Source organism: Talaromyces amestolkiae (genome assembly GCF_001896365.1).
Source record: "Talaromyces amestolkiae strain CIB chromosome Unknown scaffold5.1, whole genome shotgun sequence".
Lineage (NCBI taxonomy): Eukaryota > Fungi > Ascomycota > Eurotiomycetes > Eurotiales > Trichocomaceae > Talaromyces > Talaromyces amestolkiae.
In genome coordinates, this window is record NW_024468041.1 from 1,376,961 (window position 1) to 1,392,810 (window position 15,850).

Below are 15,850 nucleotides of genomic sequence, written 5' to 3' on the forward strand. Positions count from 1 at the left end.
TGTTCTGAACCTGAATCTATGAAGTAGCATAGAGTAATAGATTTTTGAGTGTCACAATTTATTATTGCCAGCTTCCAACTTTTCGAGACTAAATCTAGATGTTTTAATCTACAGAACACCTGCCTGTGGTTAGCTAGTTATTACTAGTAATATTCGTAGTATAAGGATTTCCACGGAGTGTATTAGTTATAAGATTATGGTCCAAACACTTCGTAGCTTTGTGACAATTATTCAATAAATCTCATCAAAGATATGATCATTTAGTTTACTATTTGATTGCACACTTTCTCAGATACATGTAGAAGCTCAAAAGAACAGTATAACTTTTCTACTAAAAAGCATCCCGAAAAGGCCGTTTCAAAGTTCCACTCCGACCACGGATCTCTTGCAATGAAATGAAACATTCGCTGGAATGATACAAAAATTACAAGGTAACAACAAGTTTTGTTGCCGACAAACCACCTGCCTTGAGGGTATCGAGCCCCTGTTGAATGCTCTCCAAACCCTGACCAACAATTTTGGGTTCTGGCGCAGTCCTGTAATTTCCACTCAGAAGACCCTTGGTCACAAAGTCATTGAATATGTGACTGCCGAGAGGAGAGTTCTTCAAAGCGCTACCAAAAACCATCTTGGAGGTAACACCTTCTGGTAAGTCTGATGGTGGCATGTTGGATGCAGCAACGTACTTGCTACCTTCAGTAATTTGGCTCATGATCTCAATAACGGGCTTGGCGGCAACAAATCCAATAGCATAGGCGCCGGCGCTCTTCTTTCCCTTGAAGGTCTCAACAATGTCAGATACGACAGTGGGGCTGTTGTAGTCAAAGGCGTAGTCGGCTCCCAGACTCTTGACGAAATCGAAGTTCTTTGGTGAGCAGGTCGTGATAACGTGATATCCAGCTGCGACTGCTAGTTGAATAGCATTGCTACCAACGCTAGATGCACCGCTCCAGAGTAAGACCCACTCGTCCTTTGTCGACTTAGCAGGCGAGGTGGGAAGGTCCAGCTTGAGCTGGTCATCGGTGAAAAGGCCGCTAGCGGCTGTTGCAATACCGAGAGGGATAACGGCTGCTTTCTCGTAGGGCACACCGTCTGGGATGTGTGCAGTCAAATCTCCACGAAGCACAACGTATTCTTGGAAAGCGCCATCGGAAGGACGATTGCTCTCCAAACCGTTACCAAGACCAACAACTCGGTCGCCAACTTTGTAGCTACCAGCAGCTTGGGAACCAACTTCGACAACTTCTCCAGCGACGTCGGTGCCAAAGACTGTAGGGTATCTAGTCCAAGGGAAAAGCTTGGAGCCCATGGCTTGACGGGCAAAATCGACTGGATTCAACGCGATGGCATGGACTTTGACGACAATTTCATTATCGACAGGCTGAGTGTATTCGGCATCTTTGATCTCGAGAGGGTAGGCTTTCTCAGCGGTGGTCCAAGCGGCTTTATTGGCGGGAGCCATGTTGTTAAGGATTTGAGACAACAAATATCTGGGTGGGAAGAGCTGTTGTGGAATTGGCGATAATGCTTGAGCAACGGATGAAGTGGTACGACAGGATACATGATCGAGAGTGACCGAGATAAATGAGGGGTAATAAATAAGCAAGACACTACAAATGACAATGACTGCAGATAACAAAGAAATTGCAGTCGGGCGAATGGCAAACGGAGTCATATTTTCCCGAATAGGCAGGACAGAATTTGTCTTAATCCGGACTCGGGGAAAGGCTGGCACGATAGCCAAGGGAGGGATGAAATTACAAAAGACAATATTTAGTAAGAAGCCAGTAATAGCCCTGCGTCTCCTCTGCTGTTGTTCCTCTACTATTGATGGATCAATGGAGTCAATAGCTACAAATTAGTTGTCGCCCAAAGGGGAAAATATGTCTCCGGTTTTGGAAATTCCCGAGTCCGCTAAACTCCGGCTCCACTAATGCAATTCACAAGCAAAAGTAGACGAGACAGCCAATTATATTACGCTATTTTTGCAGTGCAAAAAGTTATCCACATATTGTGAAGAATTCCAGTCAAATGAAAACTATTTCGAATTGCCCGAATACATCAATGACTCTTCTTCTTTGAGCCGCCTGCTTTAGTAATGCCACCTTATGCACTAAAGTCGGAGCGACTGTGGCTCAAGTATCTCAAATTAGGCTTGCATTGTCTTCGCGGGTATGCCATTAAGCCGTAAGAACCAAAGTAGATGTAACTTTAGGTGGGGATGTATCAATAGCCATCGGACACCTACTATGTAGTTACAGGTATCGTGGCGGTGTGAGGCAACTCTGGCTTGTTATTCGTTACCATGTCCTCTGCACTAAATAATCGTGACTGCTCTGCGTTCTATACTCCGTCGTACAATGTGTCTCGTGTATAACAAGTACGGCAGGACTTTGGAGCCACAGCAACGGTTACCAAATCAAAAGTGATCGACAAGGCTATTGATTTTAGTTACATCACGACACATACAGCCTTAAAATAAAACTCAGCCCTGGAGATCTTCACATAGCGCCCCTTAAAATGATTCGTTGTCGATCATGCGAAAAATGGTGAAATGGAACGGAGACAGCAAACCACCTGAAATTTGAGGAATTGTGGCGCCACAAAAATTCATGGACATAAACCAAATATTTTGCTAGACTTCCATAGATTGCATAATTATACCATACCTAGGTAAAATGAACTTTGCAATTAGTGCACATTTGGATGGATCGGAAATGGGGGAAATATGCTTCTTTTCCCGAAAAAAAACACGTGACGCCGGTAACCCTAAGGCAAGAAGGAAGCGGCAGTCTACCTCAAAAGGCAAGTGAAGAAAGCTCTCGTCTGGACTGTGTAATTTTTGAATATTGTCTAGTGCTTGAATAATTTATAATTGGTACAAAGAGACGACAGACACAATACCTAATGAATTGGCGAAGCGGATGCTCGTGCTACGATGGAGTAAACAAAAGTCCGCGTGGGAAAACTTATATCTCCCGGACAACTAGTAATGACTTCTGGGAAGCATAGAAGACATAACACGCTTCATGCGCCTAGGAACCACTCGGTAAGCGAATAGATTTCGGGATTGAGCTCAATATATGTGTAACAGGAGTAGAAGAAGTGAAAACAAAAATCATCCAGTCCCCACCCCTTGCAGTATCGTTGGATATAACTCCCATGTACGAAATCTTCACAATTTAACAACCATTTAAGTCAATCTGTATACGATATTATATCATTACTGGAAATGTCCTGGGTAGAGGTCGCCAGTAATCGTTTCCAGCGCCCTCTGGGCGAAAACGAGCGTCTCATCAAATTCATTGGTGACCGCGCTCATACCGCAGGCCGCGAACAATGGTCAGTCACATCGACGGCAACCTTCACACCATGCGATAATCGATCAGCAACAGAATGGGCCGCGACAACCCTTCGTGATGCCTGGAAGCTTTTGCGTTTTCGCCATCCTAGCATCGCGTCGACTCCTGCTGGGGAAAGCGATAGCTTGGAATATGTTATACCAAGTGAGAAAGATTTGGAACACTGGATACAGAGGTCATATGATGTGGTTGAAGGGAGAGATTCAGAAGATGTAATTGCCGAAATAAAACCATCTCATTTCATGACTTTGCATTTCCTGCCTCATACCTGGGAAATCGTACTGCATACTTCTCACTGGCGCACGGATGGCTATGGAGCGTTTCACCTACTCAACGCATTTTTTGATGCGGTAAAAGCGATTGTCGACAACGACGGCCTACCCGAAATTTTCTGGGGCGAAGAAGTTGCTCGTCTCGTGCCCAGTGTGGAAAGCGCGTTGAACTTGCCTGAAACAACAACACCAGAAATAACTGCCAGTGCTATCAAGTATGCCAGTACTCACACATACGTCAAAGATAGTGTCGGAATACCATACAAAGGCGATTCTACTACAAAACCAGGTGGAACACGATCTGTTCGAATGCAGCTGAGTACGAAAACCACCCAGGCAATCAAGAATGCTACAACCGAGAGACCGTTCGATATGTATTCAGCTGTACATGCTGCTTTGGCGAAAGTAAATTTTCAGTACGCGAGTTCTTCAGCCTCTAACAGCGCGAGGAATGAGCAGGAATATGCTAGCGCGATACGAATGAGTTTGCGACCACATCTCATTAGCCCGTTTACCGACAATCCCTCGGTTGCAGCTGGTCTCTACACCGGCGGCTACGTATCCAAAGTTACCGCCGGCGACGATTTCAGCACGATCGCTGAGAAATACCAACGTGAATACGATAAAGGAGTTACCCCAGAATTCATCGAATCCCGCCGCCAGTTTGCCATCATGGCACTTGGGGGTCTCCAAAAGGGTCTACCACCACCAAATCCACCCCCAAGTTACGTTGATATGTCCTTTGTGACTGGAGTTGATGATATTGTAAAGTCTGTCTTCGATACCAAGCATGGACCACTGAAAGTCTTGAGGGTGGGACTGGGAGTCGAGACATTGACGCCCCAGCCATATCTTTTCTTCTGGGAGCATAGAGGACAACTTGATCTGAGTTTTGTCTACAACGAAGCGTTCCAGAACTCCAGCGATGCCCGAAACATGCTCAACAGCATGGTGGATGTATTAGAAAATGAATTACTGGGTTCAAAGTAATCTCAACCGAAGCGGCACGTGAACATAACTTTGTCAATAATATTACATTACTTCATACTACAGAGAATCGGCTTGCATGTACTTGCTGAATACCAAGATATGGGCATAAAAGCTAACAATTAAATATTGATGGATCTCAAAGTTAGTGAGCGTAAACTGACGCTCACTTCCCTTCCCTGTAATTTAAAAATGATCTTTCATGATAAGCTGGAATGTCGAACACATCACCTAAAACCATAGGCTTGATTTAGATCGCCAAAAAAATACATTTTAACGTCGGATGGGACAATCAGGTATAAAATCAACGAATTCTTCAGCCATGCACGTTGCGGATACTTCTCCCAATCTTCTATCCACAGATTTTTCTGCAAAGTAACTCCGTAAGGACTAACAGCCGTATCTCTGGTCTGGTCTACCAGTCCAACCCTCAATCCGATTCTCGGAGGCTCCGTCAAAAGACATCATGTTTAGAACAAACACATACCCACAGATAATCCCTAAGGGGCAACTTTCATTTTTCGAATACGATTCACGAAGGCCTATCATTCATCAAGATTGTCTGAATATGGGCTTATTTTACAGTCTATCACGACCTGGCAAATCCCAACTATGGTTGCGGAGTTTATATTGGGATCGTTACGACCGATGATCTCGGACTTATCGGTACGAAACACGAACCTTCTCAATCAATATGGCTTCGATTCGAAAAAGGGATAAGACATGAAGTTTCTCAATGGATACTGTGTGACTACCGGAGTTTCCACTCCATAGAACAGGCGTTTGAGTGGCTGAGAGCTGTTCGTCTTCAAATTCAGTGTTTATGTATCGCGGTTAGGGTTCCGGATCATGCGATATCAATGTTAGGGCTTAAATATAAGTGTTTATATACCAGCTGTTGCTTTCCAACATATATATGTAATAAAATCACATCAACTCCCGAACACAGCGGAATCTGGTTGTTTCCACTGTCTTACAGAGCGGCCAATCCAGGCATTCATTCCTTTCTTCAAGTCAGTGCTCGCTAACACAGAGACTTGACGCTTTGTCCTCTGTTTCTCATTCCTTACCCGTCTTTTAATATCACTCTCAAAAATTTCAGTATCACAGCATTTCCTGTTTTACGGATTGCTATAATCGCCAACATGGATCACAAGTCCTCAGACACGAGGCCCTCGGCAGCATTCTTCTGCCCACAGAACAAACCACCAAAACCAAATTATCTCGACGTCATTCGTCGTTATCTACGTAGCAATGCTACTCTTCAACCGTTCCGAACAGCTATACTTGAGTCACTCTCCACAACATGGAACATTCTCGCAAAGACGAATCCTGGCATCGCGGCGATGATGCAAGGACCTCGATACATACAATACTTCCATGACTGGATTGCTGCTACAGAGTCACCATCAACATCAACTGAGATGCAATGGATGGAAACAATGTCTGGAATGATCTCACTTCCTTTGCTCACAATAATGCAAGTTGTTCAATACTTCCAATATCTCGAAACTCGACAGATAAGTCACACACAATTTGTTGAAGAAATTAGAATAGGTGGTGCTCAAGGCTATTGTGGCGGATTGTTGCCCGCAGCCGCGATAGCAGCCTCCCGCGATGAAGAGGAAGTTGTCAAGAATGCGGGTATTGCCTTGAGATTGGCACTCTCCATAGGTGCTTATGCAGAGTTAGGGGATGATGAGAATATCCCTGGCCCGACAACGGTTGTGCTCCGGACAAAATATTCGGGGCAGGCGGAGGACATAGTGTCCAGATTTCCAGGAGTAAGTCACCACTTTCACAATGACTCTTACAATTCGATACTTATCATGAATGCAACTTCAAACAGACTTATGTATCCGCTGTGACAGACCCAGAGACGATAAGTATTGTTGGGCCTGTGAAAGTTGTGGAGGAACTTCGAGCCTACGCCGAAGGCCAAGGCATCAAAGCCACCAAATTACACCTCAGAGGCAAAGTTCACAATCCCGAAAATGAGGATTTGTGCCAAGAGCTCAGCAATTTATGCCAACTTTATCCTGATCTGTTGATGCTCCCCTCTACAGCTTCGTTGCAGACCTCATTACGGTCAAATAAAAGTGGGATGGAATTGAGAAATGCAGATAACAGTCTTTCTCTGTCTATCGAGGTGTTGGAAAATACCTTAGCAAATAAATGCGAATGGTACATCCTGCTGAATGGTATGGCTGAAGATCTTGAAAAAACTAGAAGTGCAGACAAGGAGCACACCTTCGCTCTTTTTGGTACAGGAAGAAAAAATTGCATTCCCACAACGCCATTTGAAGAAAGACAACTGCGTATCTCCAAAGTGGATGTCGTGAACTATGTCGAGAACCTTGACATTCAGAGAGACGGACGGACACTGGATCAGTATCCCGAAAACGCCATCGCTATTGTTGGTGCTGGTTGCCGATTGCCTGGCGCAAATTCTATCGACGAGCTTTGGGAAATACTCAGTGCTGGAGCGTCGAGAGTCGAAAAGCTACGATCATCGCGATTTGATTTATCAACGATATCTCGTGGCTCTGTAGGACCGGACGCCAAACAGGCCGCCAAGCGCGAGCTTTACGGTAACTTCCTCGATGATGTCGAATCTTTTGATAGCAACTTCTTCGGCATCAGTCCTCGTGAGGCCACGTACATGGACCCACAACAACGTTTACTGCTTGAAACTGCCTACGAAGCTTTAGATGCTAGTGGATATTTGCGGACACATTGTCGAGATAACTTTGACAATATCGGTTGCTTTATCGGCGCGAGCTATACTGAGTACACGGAAAATACCAGTTCTTATAATCCGACAGCTTATACGGCCACCGGGACCATCCGAGCTTTCCAAAGTGGGCGTATTAGCTACCACTTTGGTTGGAGCGGGCCTTCTGAAGTAATCGATACCGCGTGCTCTGCATCACTTGTCGCTGTCAACCGCGCCTGCAAAGCTATCCAGTCTGGCGAATGCCCCATGGCTCTCGCCGGTGGCGTGAATATCATTACTGGTGTTAACAACTACCTCGATCTTGGTAAAGCAGGATTTTTAAGCACTACAGGACAATGCAAGCCGTTTGACGAGACTGCAGATGGTTATTGCCGTGCCGATGGAGTTGGACTAGTGGCTTTAAAGTCTTTGCGTCAAGCAGTAGCTGATGGGAATAATATTCTTGGTGTTATTATGGGAGTTGGCACCAACCAGGGTGGCCTCTCTCCAGCAATTACCGTTCCCTACTATCGTGCTCAGGTCAGTCTGTTCAAGAACGTTCTTAACCAGTCCGGTCTCAAGTCTGGACAAATTTCTTACGTTGAAGCACACGGCACTGGCACTCAGGTCGGTGATCCAATAGAAATATCCAGTGTCCGTGAGGTTTTCGGTGGTCCCGATAGAAGCGAGTTTGTGAATATGGGCTCTTTGAAAGCCAATGTTGGACATAGTGAAACTGCCGCTGGAATCGGTAGTTTGATGAAAGTTCTTGCAATGCTCAAGCACGGAAAGATTCCTCCTCTAGCCGGATTCAAGTCACTGAATCCCAAAATACCTGCTCTCGAACCCGACTACCTACGTATCCCGACTGAACTTCAAGACTGGAATGTGTCGTTTAGAGCAGCATGTGTCAACAGTTACGGAGCTGCTGGTAGTAACTCAGCTTTGATATGTGGTGAGGCACCGGCACTTACAGCCATGACTAGTGCATCATTTACAGAGAAAACTTGTCATGAAACTAGTCATCTACAGTATCCGGTCCTCCTGAGCGCTGCGAACAATGCTAGCCTTAAGGCTAATGCTACCAAGCTTGCCTCATACCTTCGGCACCATAAGCTACGCGTTGCCGATGTAGCTTACACTCTCTATCATCGCCGTAAACATCACAAGGTGCAATGGGCTGGCTTAGCAAATGACGTTGAGCTCCTTGTTCAATCACTAGATGAAGTGGAGGGAGGCGTTGAAGTACCGGATTCTTCCAAATCTGTGGTCTTGGCTTTCTCCGGCCAGAGTAAGCAAACGATTGGACTTGACCCGTCGTGGTACGTCAGTTTCTCACGTCTCCGACACTACATCGACTTATGCAACAACACGATCATGCGATTGGGTTATTCGGCAATTCTGCCTGCGGTGTTTGCTACTGATCCTGTCGAGGATGTAGTTGCCCTACAATGTGGAACTTTCGCAGTACAATTTGCATGTGCCAAGTGCTGGATCGATGCAGGATTGGATGTGAAGGCCGCCGTTGGCCACAGCTTCGGCGAATTAACAGCTATGGCTGTTACGGGAATTTTGTCGCTTGAACAGGCCCTCAATTTGGTAGCAGCACGGGCTTCCCTGATGCAAACAAAATGGGGTCCGGAAAGAGGCAACATGCTTGCAATTGAGGCCACTCTCGACACAACACGTCATATTATTGATGCTGTTAATCAAAATATTGAGATTGCTTGTTATAATGGTCAAAAGAGTCATGTGCTTGTTGGAACTGATAAAGACATTGCTCAAGTCGAGCGCTTGATTGCGACCGACAATCAGTTCAAAGGAATTCGTTATACTCGAGTCAAGACGAGTCATGGCTTTCACTCCGCCTTCACTGAACCAATACTGCAAGATCTTGATGAAGTAGCCCAAAAGTTACAATTTGGAGAACCTTCCTTCCCACTCGAAACATGCACAGAAAGGCCTCTCAGTGAAGATAACGAGGCTATTCAGCCCAGCCGCATTGTGGAGCATACTCGTACACCTGTGTATTTTGGAGATGCAATTTCAAGGTTAGAAGAACGTCTGGGGCCCTGCATATGGCTTGAGGCAGGTAGCGATTCACCGATTATTCCCATGGTGAAGAGGGCTACTCAGAACCCATCTCAGCATATCTTCCTTGGGCTGAAGGCAAAGGACATTGCTCGTCCAATTGATGTCATATCGCAAGCAACTCTAAGCCTGTGGCAAGAAGGAATCTCCGTTTCTTGCTTCGATGGATTCTACTCTAACCCACCGGATGGAATCAAATCCAATGCTTTCAATCACATTTGGCTTCCGCCGTACCAATTCCAACATACTCGGCATTGGTTACAATACATGGATACGGTGACAGAAGAGCGTAAGACATTCGAAGCAAAGCTTCGTTCAGCCAGTGCAGTCAGAACTGCCGTCAGCCAACCTCAAACTCCAGCATTGAAACTGGTCACAGCGCGTAGACGGGATTCGGAATCTTGGTCATCGCTTGAGTTTGCTATCCATAGTGAGACAAGCAGATTTACGGATATTGTATCTGCCCACGCAGTTCGTGACCGACCATTATGCCCAGCATCAATGTACATGGAATGTGTAGTTATGGCAGCACAGATGGTAGAGCCTAGTGTTTCTGTCAAGTCACTGTCCTTCCAAAATCTTTCTTTCCAGGGAGCGCTAGGTATTAACTACAATCGGGATGTTTCCCTACTTATGGAAGGTGACGGCGAATACTTGGCCTGGAATTTCACAGTCCGCAGCACTGTCAAGGATTCCAAGGGCAGGCCCACTACTCACGCCAAGGGACGATTCAGTGTTACATCTCATATCGACTTTCAGCTTTATGAGCGAATGCTCGCAGACCGAATGAACGAGATTCTAGTTCATCCTCAGTCTGAAAGACTCATGGCGGGCAGAGCATACACACTCTTCTCCCGGGTGGTCAACTACGCTGTGACCTTGCGTGGCATCTCAGAGATCACCATTCTCAACAACCGACATGCAGTGGCGGAAGTGTGCCGGCCTAAGGTGTCCGTAAGCTCCAGCGAGAGTACCGCGGTCGGAGTTTGTGATACAGTAACATTGGACACATTCATCCAGGTCGTTGGTCTTTTGATCAACAGCAGTGAAACTTGTCCTGTGGATGAAGTTTTTATTGCTACCGGTATTGACAGCATCATAATGCAAGATTGTGACTTTTCCGACCCTCAACACGACACATGGAAAGTTTACGCCATGGCAAATACACGCAGTGAAGGACATGTTGCTGGTGACATGTTTGTTTTTACAAAAGACGGCAAACTGATATTCACTGGTTCGGGTGTCCAGTTCAGTCGTTTCCCTATTTCCAAGCTTGAAAAAGTGTTGGAAGGCATCGGAATGGGCGCCCCCAAATCACCGGTCGAGAATAGTAGTATCAGAAGGGGAGTGTCTGCTCCGTCGTCCCCTACGGCTCATGTTAATACAAATTTCCATACAAAACCCCCCGCCAACAGACATGGATTGAGAGTCAGTACGGCTGTTGAGTTCGATGAGCAGACTCTTGTAGCACAGGACAGTGCTTCAAGACGACCTTCCACCTTCAAATCAGCCATGATCAACAACGATGGTGACTTAGGTACTCTGGGGCTAGATTCACTCTCCAAGCTTGAGTTTGTGAACCAACTACGTGCTCAAGTGGGCAACGAAATCTCCCCAACACAAGATCTTTCCCAGATAGCAGATCTTTATAACAAGCTATTTTCGCATGATTCAACGGCAAATAACAAATCTGTACACATCGATCACGTTCACGAAATTGAACTCGATGGTCCAGCCTCTCCCACAGCAGTTAACTCTCCAGTCACGGCAGGAGACTCGCAATCCAATCTAAGAATCAGGCAACGGATCCTCGAATTAATTACAGAAAACTCTGGAGAGTCTGTAAGCAACATCAAAGATGAAGTGAGCTTACAAGACATTGGAATCGACTCGCTCTCGGTTATTGAACTAAGGGAGTCTTTTGAGGATGCCTTCAGCCTCCAATTTGGTGACTGGGACTTTGGACTACATTTAACTGTTAGGGAACTTGTGAACTACGTCTTTGTGGCCGGCAATGTGTAGCATTGTGATCTTCATATTGTTTATGCTAGTTTGATGACTTTTTCTCTCTATACCTATAATAATCAGATTGAACGAATAAATTATCTAATGAGTGTTTCTACATGGGTTTCCCTCTCAAGACATTAATTCTAAACAGAGTGAATGACTCAAGACCAATGCAATTTTCATAGCTGTCCAATCCAGTCGAAAGTAAATTACTTGTGAGTAGGACATTTAGGCTCAAGGTAGAACAACTTGTTTTGTGTTGATTGTTTAACACTTATCTAGCCAGCATCTTTTCAGATGTTGCACAGACATTCAATTAGTGAGCTCTCAATATTTCATATTGATGATAATCAGACTATATCGTTTTAATACAGATTGATGGTGGAAATCTACCATTTCCAGCCAATAAGCTAATATGTTCGCTCTACGATTGCCGGAGTTTGTAATCGGAGTTTGTTTTGTATGGATGTCCGATATCCGATATCTGGACACTAAGTATCAATGCCCTAATTTCTACGACCATCACTATCAACATTGCGTCCTTAGGCGTGGACTACGAACTAGAAACCATCGAAAAAACAATTTTTTGAATATCTTCGAGCCACTTCGTCGATATGTGGGGTCATAACTGGTAGTATTTACCTCCCTCGCTAACATACGATATTCAGCTGTACTCGGGAACCAGTCTGTCAATCCAGTTTGTGCAACCCCGACAGCGACATCCCCGGTCATAGTGGGGTTTATGTGAGATCCGGGTTATATCGATTAGCTGCAATTGGAAAGTTATTGTTCTTCAGATGTTCGATTCACTACTCTTTCAATAACAATAGGAAGCGATTGTATTATTCATTTGATTCTTGAAATCAGTCCAAGTATATCAGAAATCACAATGGGCTCTACTGCTCCCAAAGGAAAGGTATTCCTCACTGGTAAGTCGATTTTCAAAAAGTTTCTGGCAACTCTTGAGCAATAGGTCAAACGGATTAATCAAGAACAGGCGGAAGTGGCTTCATCGCATCTCATATTCTCGACCAACTTCTTTCCAGCGGGTAGATCATACTTTGGCAAAATAAAAATATCACATCTTTCGCTAACAGTACAATGATGGGCCAGGTATGAAGTAGTTGTTTCCGTCCGATCTGTCGCAAAAGGAGACGCCATTATTTCTGCGTTGCCCCAAGAATTCAAAGCAGCCGCCTCATATGAAGTCGTGGAAAACATCGCGAAGGAGAATGCATTTGATGAGGTAAGATATCTTCCAGTTGCAGAGAGTGGTGTAGCAGCTAATCAAAGTAGGCCATTAAAAAAAACTCTACCATTGACTTCGTGATTCATACCGCGTCTCCGTATCACTTCAATCTAGAAAACCCTGTCAGAGATTTTATCGATCCCGCCGTCAAGGGAACAACCGGCATTCTACATTCGGTCCAAAAGTATGCGCCAACAAGCGTGAAACGAGTTGTGCTGTTGTCTAGCACGGCAACGATCACGAATCCGCCTAACCACCCCGAAGTATATACTGAAGAGATATATGGCGAGACGACTTGGGAGCAAGCTATATCCGGCACTGGCACTTATCGTGCTAGCAAGGTATGCTTCCTCGCAAAAGAAAGGCATGAATAAATCCTGATTATTGTCATACAGATCTATGCTGAGCGTGCGGCATTTGGATTCATCGAAAAAGAAAAGCCCTCATTTGACCTAGTCAGCATCAATCCATGTCTCGTCTTTGGACCTCCACCCAGACATCTCTCCGGTCTTGATGCCCTCAATACCAGCAACCACCGTATCCGTGACCTTGTGCTTGGCAAGAACCGAGAAGAAATCACGCCGACGGGGCCTTTGTTCCTCTTTGTTGACGTACGTGATGTCGCGGAGGCGCATATCCGTGCCATGGAGCTCCCGGAAGCGAGCGGTCAGCGTTTCATGCTTGTAGGGGGATTATTCAGCAACAAACGAATTGCAGATGTTATTCGTGAGCTCTACCCCGAGTTACAAGATAAGCTCCCACTTCCAGAGCTTCCAGACGATTTTCCGGAGAACTACTACAGCTACGATGTGAGCAAGTCAAAGCGTATGCTAGGTATAGAATACAAAGACTTGCAGACTTGTGTCAAGGACGCTGTTGATACCATGATCGGGAAGTCATGATTGCATTTCTGCTTGGAGATACTGGAAGATCAATTGATGGGTGAGATGCGTTGCTTTACCCGTATTAGAGTAGAGTATTCTATTTTTTTTTTGTGCATGCCGTTGCCCACAACCTCAGAATATATCCACGATTTTGACCGAAGTATGGTCGTACGTTGAAGCCATATATCTGGTAGTGATAAAGAGTGTTCGTCAAATTGAGACGTCCAGCGATGCTTGAGTACGTAGTACGTACAAAGCTGGAAAAAACATCCCAGCTGCAACCACGCTAAATGTTTGCAAGAGTGGATCAAATCTCAGCCGCAGAAAACCAAACCAATCGGATCAAAGAAAAATAAGATGTTCATGTTGGAACCTGCTCCAAGTGTCGCGCAACTGCCCAAAGTGGAAAGGCTAGTCTCGGATGGGTCTAGCTTCATGAAGCCTAACCAATAATATAGATCTGGGGGAACTTCTAGCACTCAAGACAAAGAAAATGCGATGATGCAGTGACAGCCTCATTAAAGGGCCACCATCAGCCCCGAGCTCTTGAGCCTGTATTTTTCTTCTCCGCAAAAGGTATCTAGAGACAGCATTTGCAGTTGCTCCATCTGTTGTTAAACTAGCGATTCACGAACCGCCTAAACAATGGGTTTCGTATTCAATGTTGTGGAGCACGTCCTACCGGGTCAGCACATTCGCGAGTATGTTCATAGCATCAATGGCCCTCAAGAGACTGTTGTACAACTCGCTATCAAGCAATATATTCCTAAGGATCGGCCCAGCCTGGTTCCAAGAAATGCAATCACTATCATTGGGACTCACGGGACGGGGTTTCCGAAGGTTTGTTTCTACTCTGCTCTCTTTTCGATCCGGGTGAAATCACGTACTGACAGCTAGAAGGAACTATACGAACCATTATGGGAGGATTTATATACCAAACTGAAGACAAATTCAATTCCTCTCCGTGCAATATGGGTCGCCGACATATCAAATCAAGGTGCAAGCGGCATCTTGAATGAGGATATTCAAGGTGATACGAGTATGTACTCTAATCATTACATCGCCCTCACATCTGTGAACCAAACCCTCTACTAATAGATTTTCTAGCAAACTGGTTTGATCATTCTCGGGATCTTTTACACATGATCAACCATTTTCGTGAGGAAATGCCTCGACCAATAATTGGCGTTGGTCATAGCATGGGATGTGCCCAGCTGTAAGTGCCATTGTACCTCTGTAATGCGTCACTGGAGATTTAAATTGACATAGCTTCAAGCGTACACTTGGCTGTTCTTCATCCACGACTTCTATCCACGTTAATTTTATATGAACCGGTGATCGTCGACAGAGCCGTTCCAGGACCCAATCCCGCCAAATTCGCTGCCGTGAAAAGAGATATATGGCCATCGAGGCAGGAAGCACAGGAAGCCCTGCGCAAATCACTCCGTAAATGGGATTCTCGTGTAGTTGATCGATACCTTGACTTCGGACTTCGATCAGTACCTACACGGTTATACAATCCTGACACTGATCCGAGCGTGCCCGCAGCTGCTGTTACTTTAACAACATCGAAGCATCAGGAGGCCTGGAGTTACACTATACCGAATCTTGAGCCCGAGTCAGCTGGTCTAGACAGACTTCTGCTGCCTGACTGGAATTTTGCCTCGACACGTAATTACATTTACTCTCGACCGGAATGCCATATCGCCGCACAAAATTTGCCTTATATTCGCCCAAGTGTGTTGTGGGTATATGGTGGGAAAAGCTACCTTTCACCTCTCGACGAGCAAGACTCGAAGCTTAATGCTACTGGCACCGGAGTTGGTGGCAGTGGAGGTGTCAAAGAGGGAATGGTTGCCAAAGCTGTTTTGGAAAAAGGATCTCACACACTTGTACTAGAAGATGTCGATTGGAGTGCGACTGTTGCTTCTGGCTGGATTCAAAAATGGTTCTCGAAGTGGATGGAGGAAGAAGGTTTCTGGGAAAGCTATCGGAGCAAACGCTCAGATGCAGAAATGTTGCGGCTTTCTGAACAAGCTTTCAAGGTCTCGCAATTGAAGGCTGTAACTGACAGAACAAAGGTAAAGTTATGAAGGAAATTACAGATTGTCCGGAGCCGATCTGTTCTTTAGTAAACAAACATTCATTATGATCCGTCAATGAACACATGTMCCCTCTASGAGCCGCAACGAAGGCATTGCTTATATAGATAATAGCAGGAATTGACTGTTTGACGAGAATCTATGGAGAATAGAATGGCCAAGTCGCTATATGTTGCACCA

The 15,850-nt window shown here is 45.3% G+C and overlaps 5 protein-coding genes across 5 annotated transcripts; 4 read left to right on the forward strand and 1 right to left on the reverse strand.

Moving 5' to 3' along the window:
* Nucleotides 1-424: 424 nt before the first annotated feature.
* On the reverse strand, nucleotides 425-1,462 carry BHQ10_003554 (uncharacterized protein; the record flags this gene model as incomplete). Its single annotated transcript, XM_040875823.1, has 1 exon — nucleotides 425-1,462. The coding sequence occupies one exon, from the start codon at nucleotides 1,460-1,462 to the stop codon at nucleotides 425-427; it is 1,038 nt and encodes a 345-aa protein (XP_040732058.1).
* Nucleotides 1,463-3,232: 1,770 nt separating this feature from the next.
* BHQ10_003555 (uncharacterized protein) lies at nucleotides 3,233-4,624 on the forward strand (the record flags this gene model as incomplete). The annotated part of the gene is made up of 1 exon (XM_040875824.1): nucleotides 3,233-4,624. The coding sequence occupies one exon, from the start codon at nucleotides 3,233-3,235 to the stop codon at nucleotides 4,622-4,624; it is 1,392 nt and encodes a 463-aa protein (XP_040732059.1).
* A 1,142-nt stretch (nucleotides 4,625-5,766) lies between these two features.
* On the forward strand, nucleotides 5,767-11,450 carry BHQ10_003556 (uncharacterized protein; the record flags this gene model as incomplete). The annotated part of the gene is made up of 2 exons (XM_040875825.1): nucleotides 5,767-6,405; nucleotides 6,471-11,450. The coding sequence occupies 2 exons, from the start codon at nucleotides 5,767-5,769 to the stop codon at nucleotides 11,448-11,450; spliced, it is 5,619 nt and encodes a 1,872-aa protein (XP_040732060.1).
* Nucleotides 11,451-12,324: 874 nt separating this feature from the next.
* Nucleotides 12,325-13,586, forward strand: BHQ10_003557 (uncharacterized protein; the record flags this gene model as incomplete). Its single annotated transcript, XM_040875826.1, has 5 exons — nucleotides 12,325-12,364; nucleotides 12,433-12,484; nucleotides 12,549-12,681; nucleotides 12,732-13,025; nucleotides 13,080-13,586. The coding sequence occupies 5 exons, from the start codon at nucleotides 12,325-12,327 to the stop codon at nucleotides 13,584-13,586; spliced, it is 1,026 nt and encodes a 341-aa protein (XP_040732061.1).
* A 627-nt stretch (nucleotides 13,587-14,213) lies between these two features.
* BHQ10_003558 (uncharacterized protein) lies at nucleotides 14,214-15,661 on the forward strand (the record flags this gene model as incomplete). Its single annotated transcript, XM_040875827.1, has 4 exons — nucleotides 14,214-14,408; nucleotides 14,466-14,607; nucleotides 14,667-14,784; nucleotides 14,917-15,661. 4 exons carry the CDS (start codon nucleotides 14,214-14,216, stop codon nucleotides 15,659-15,661), a joined length of 1,200 nt encoding a protein of 399 aa, XP_040732062.1.
* Between the last annotated feature and the right edge of the window lie 189 nt (nucleotides 15,662-15,850).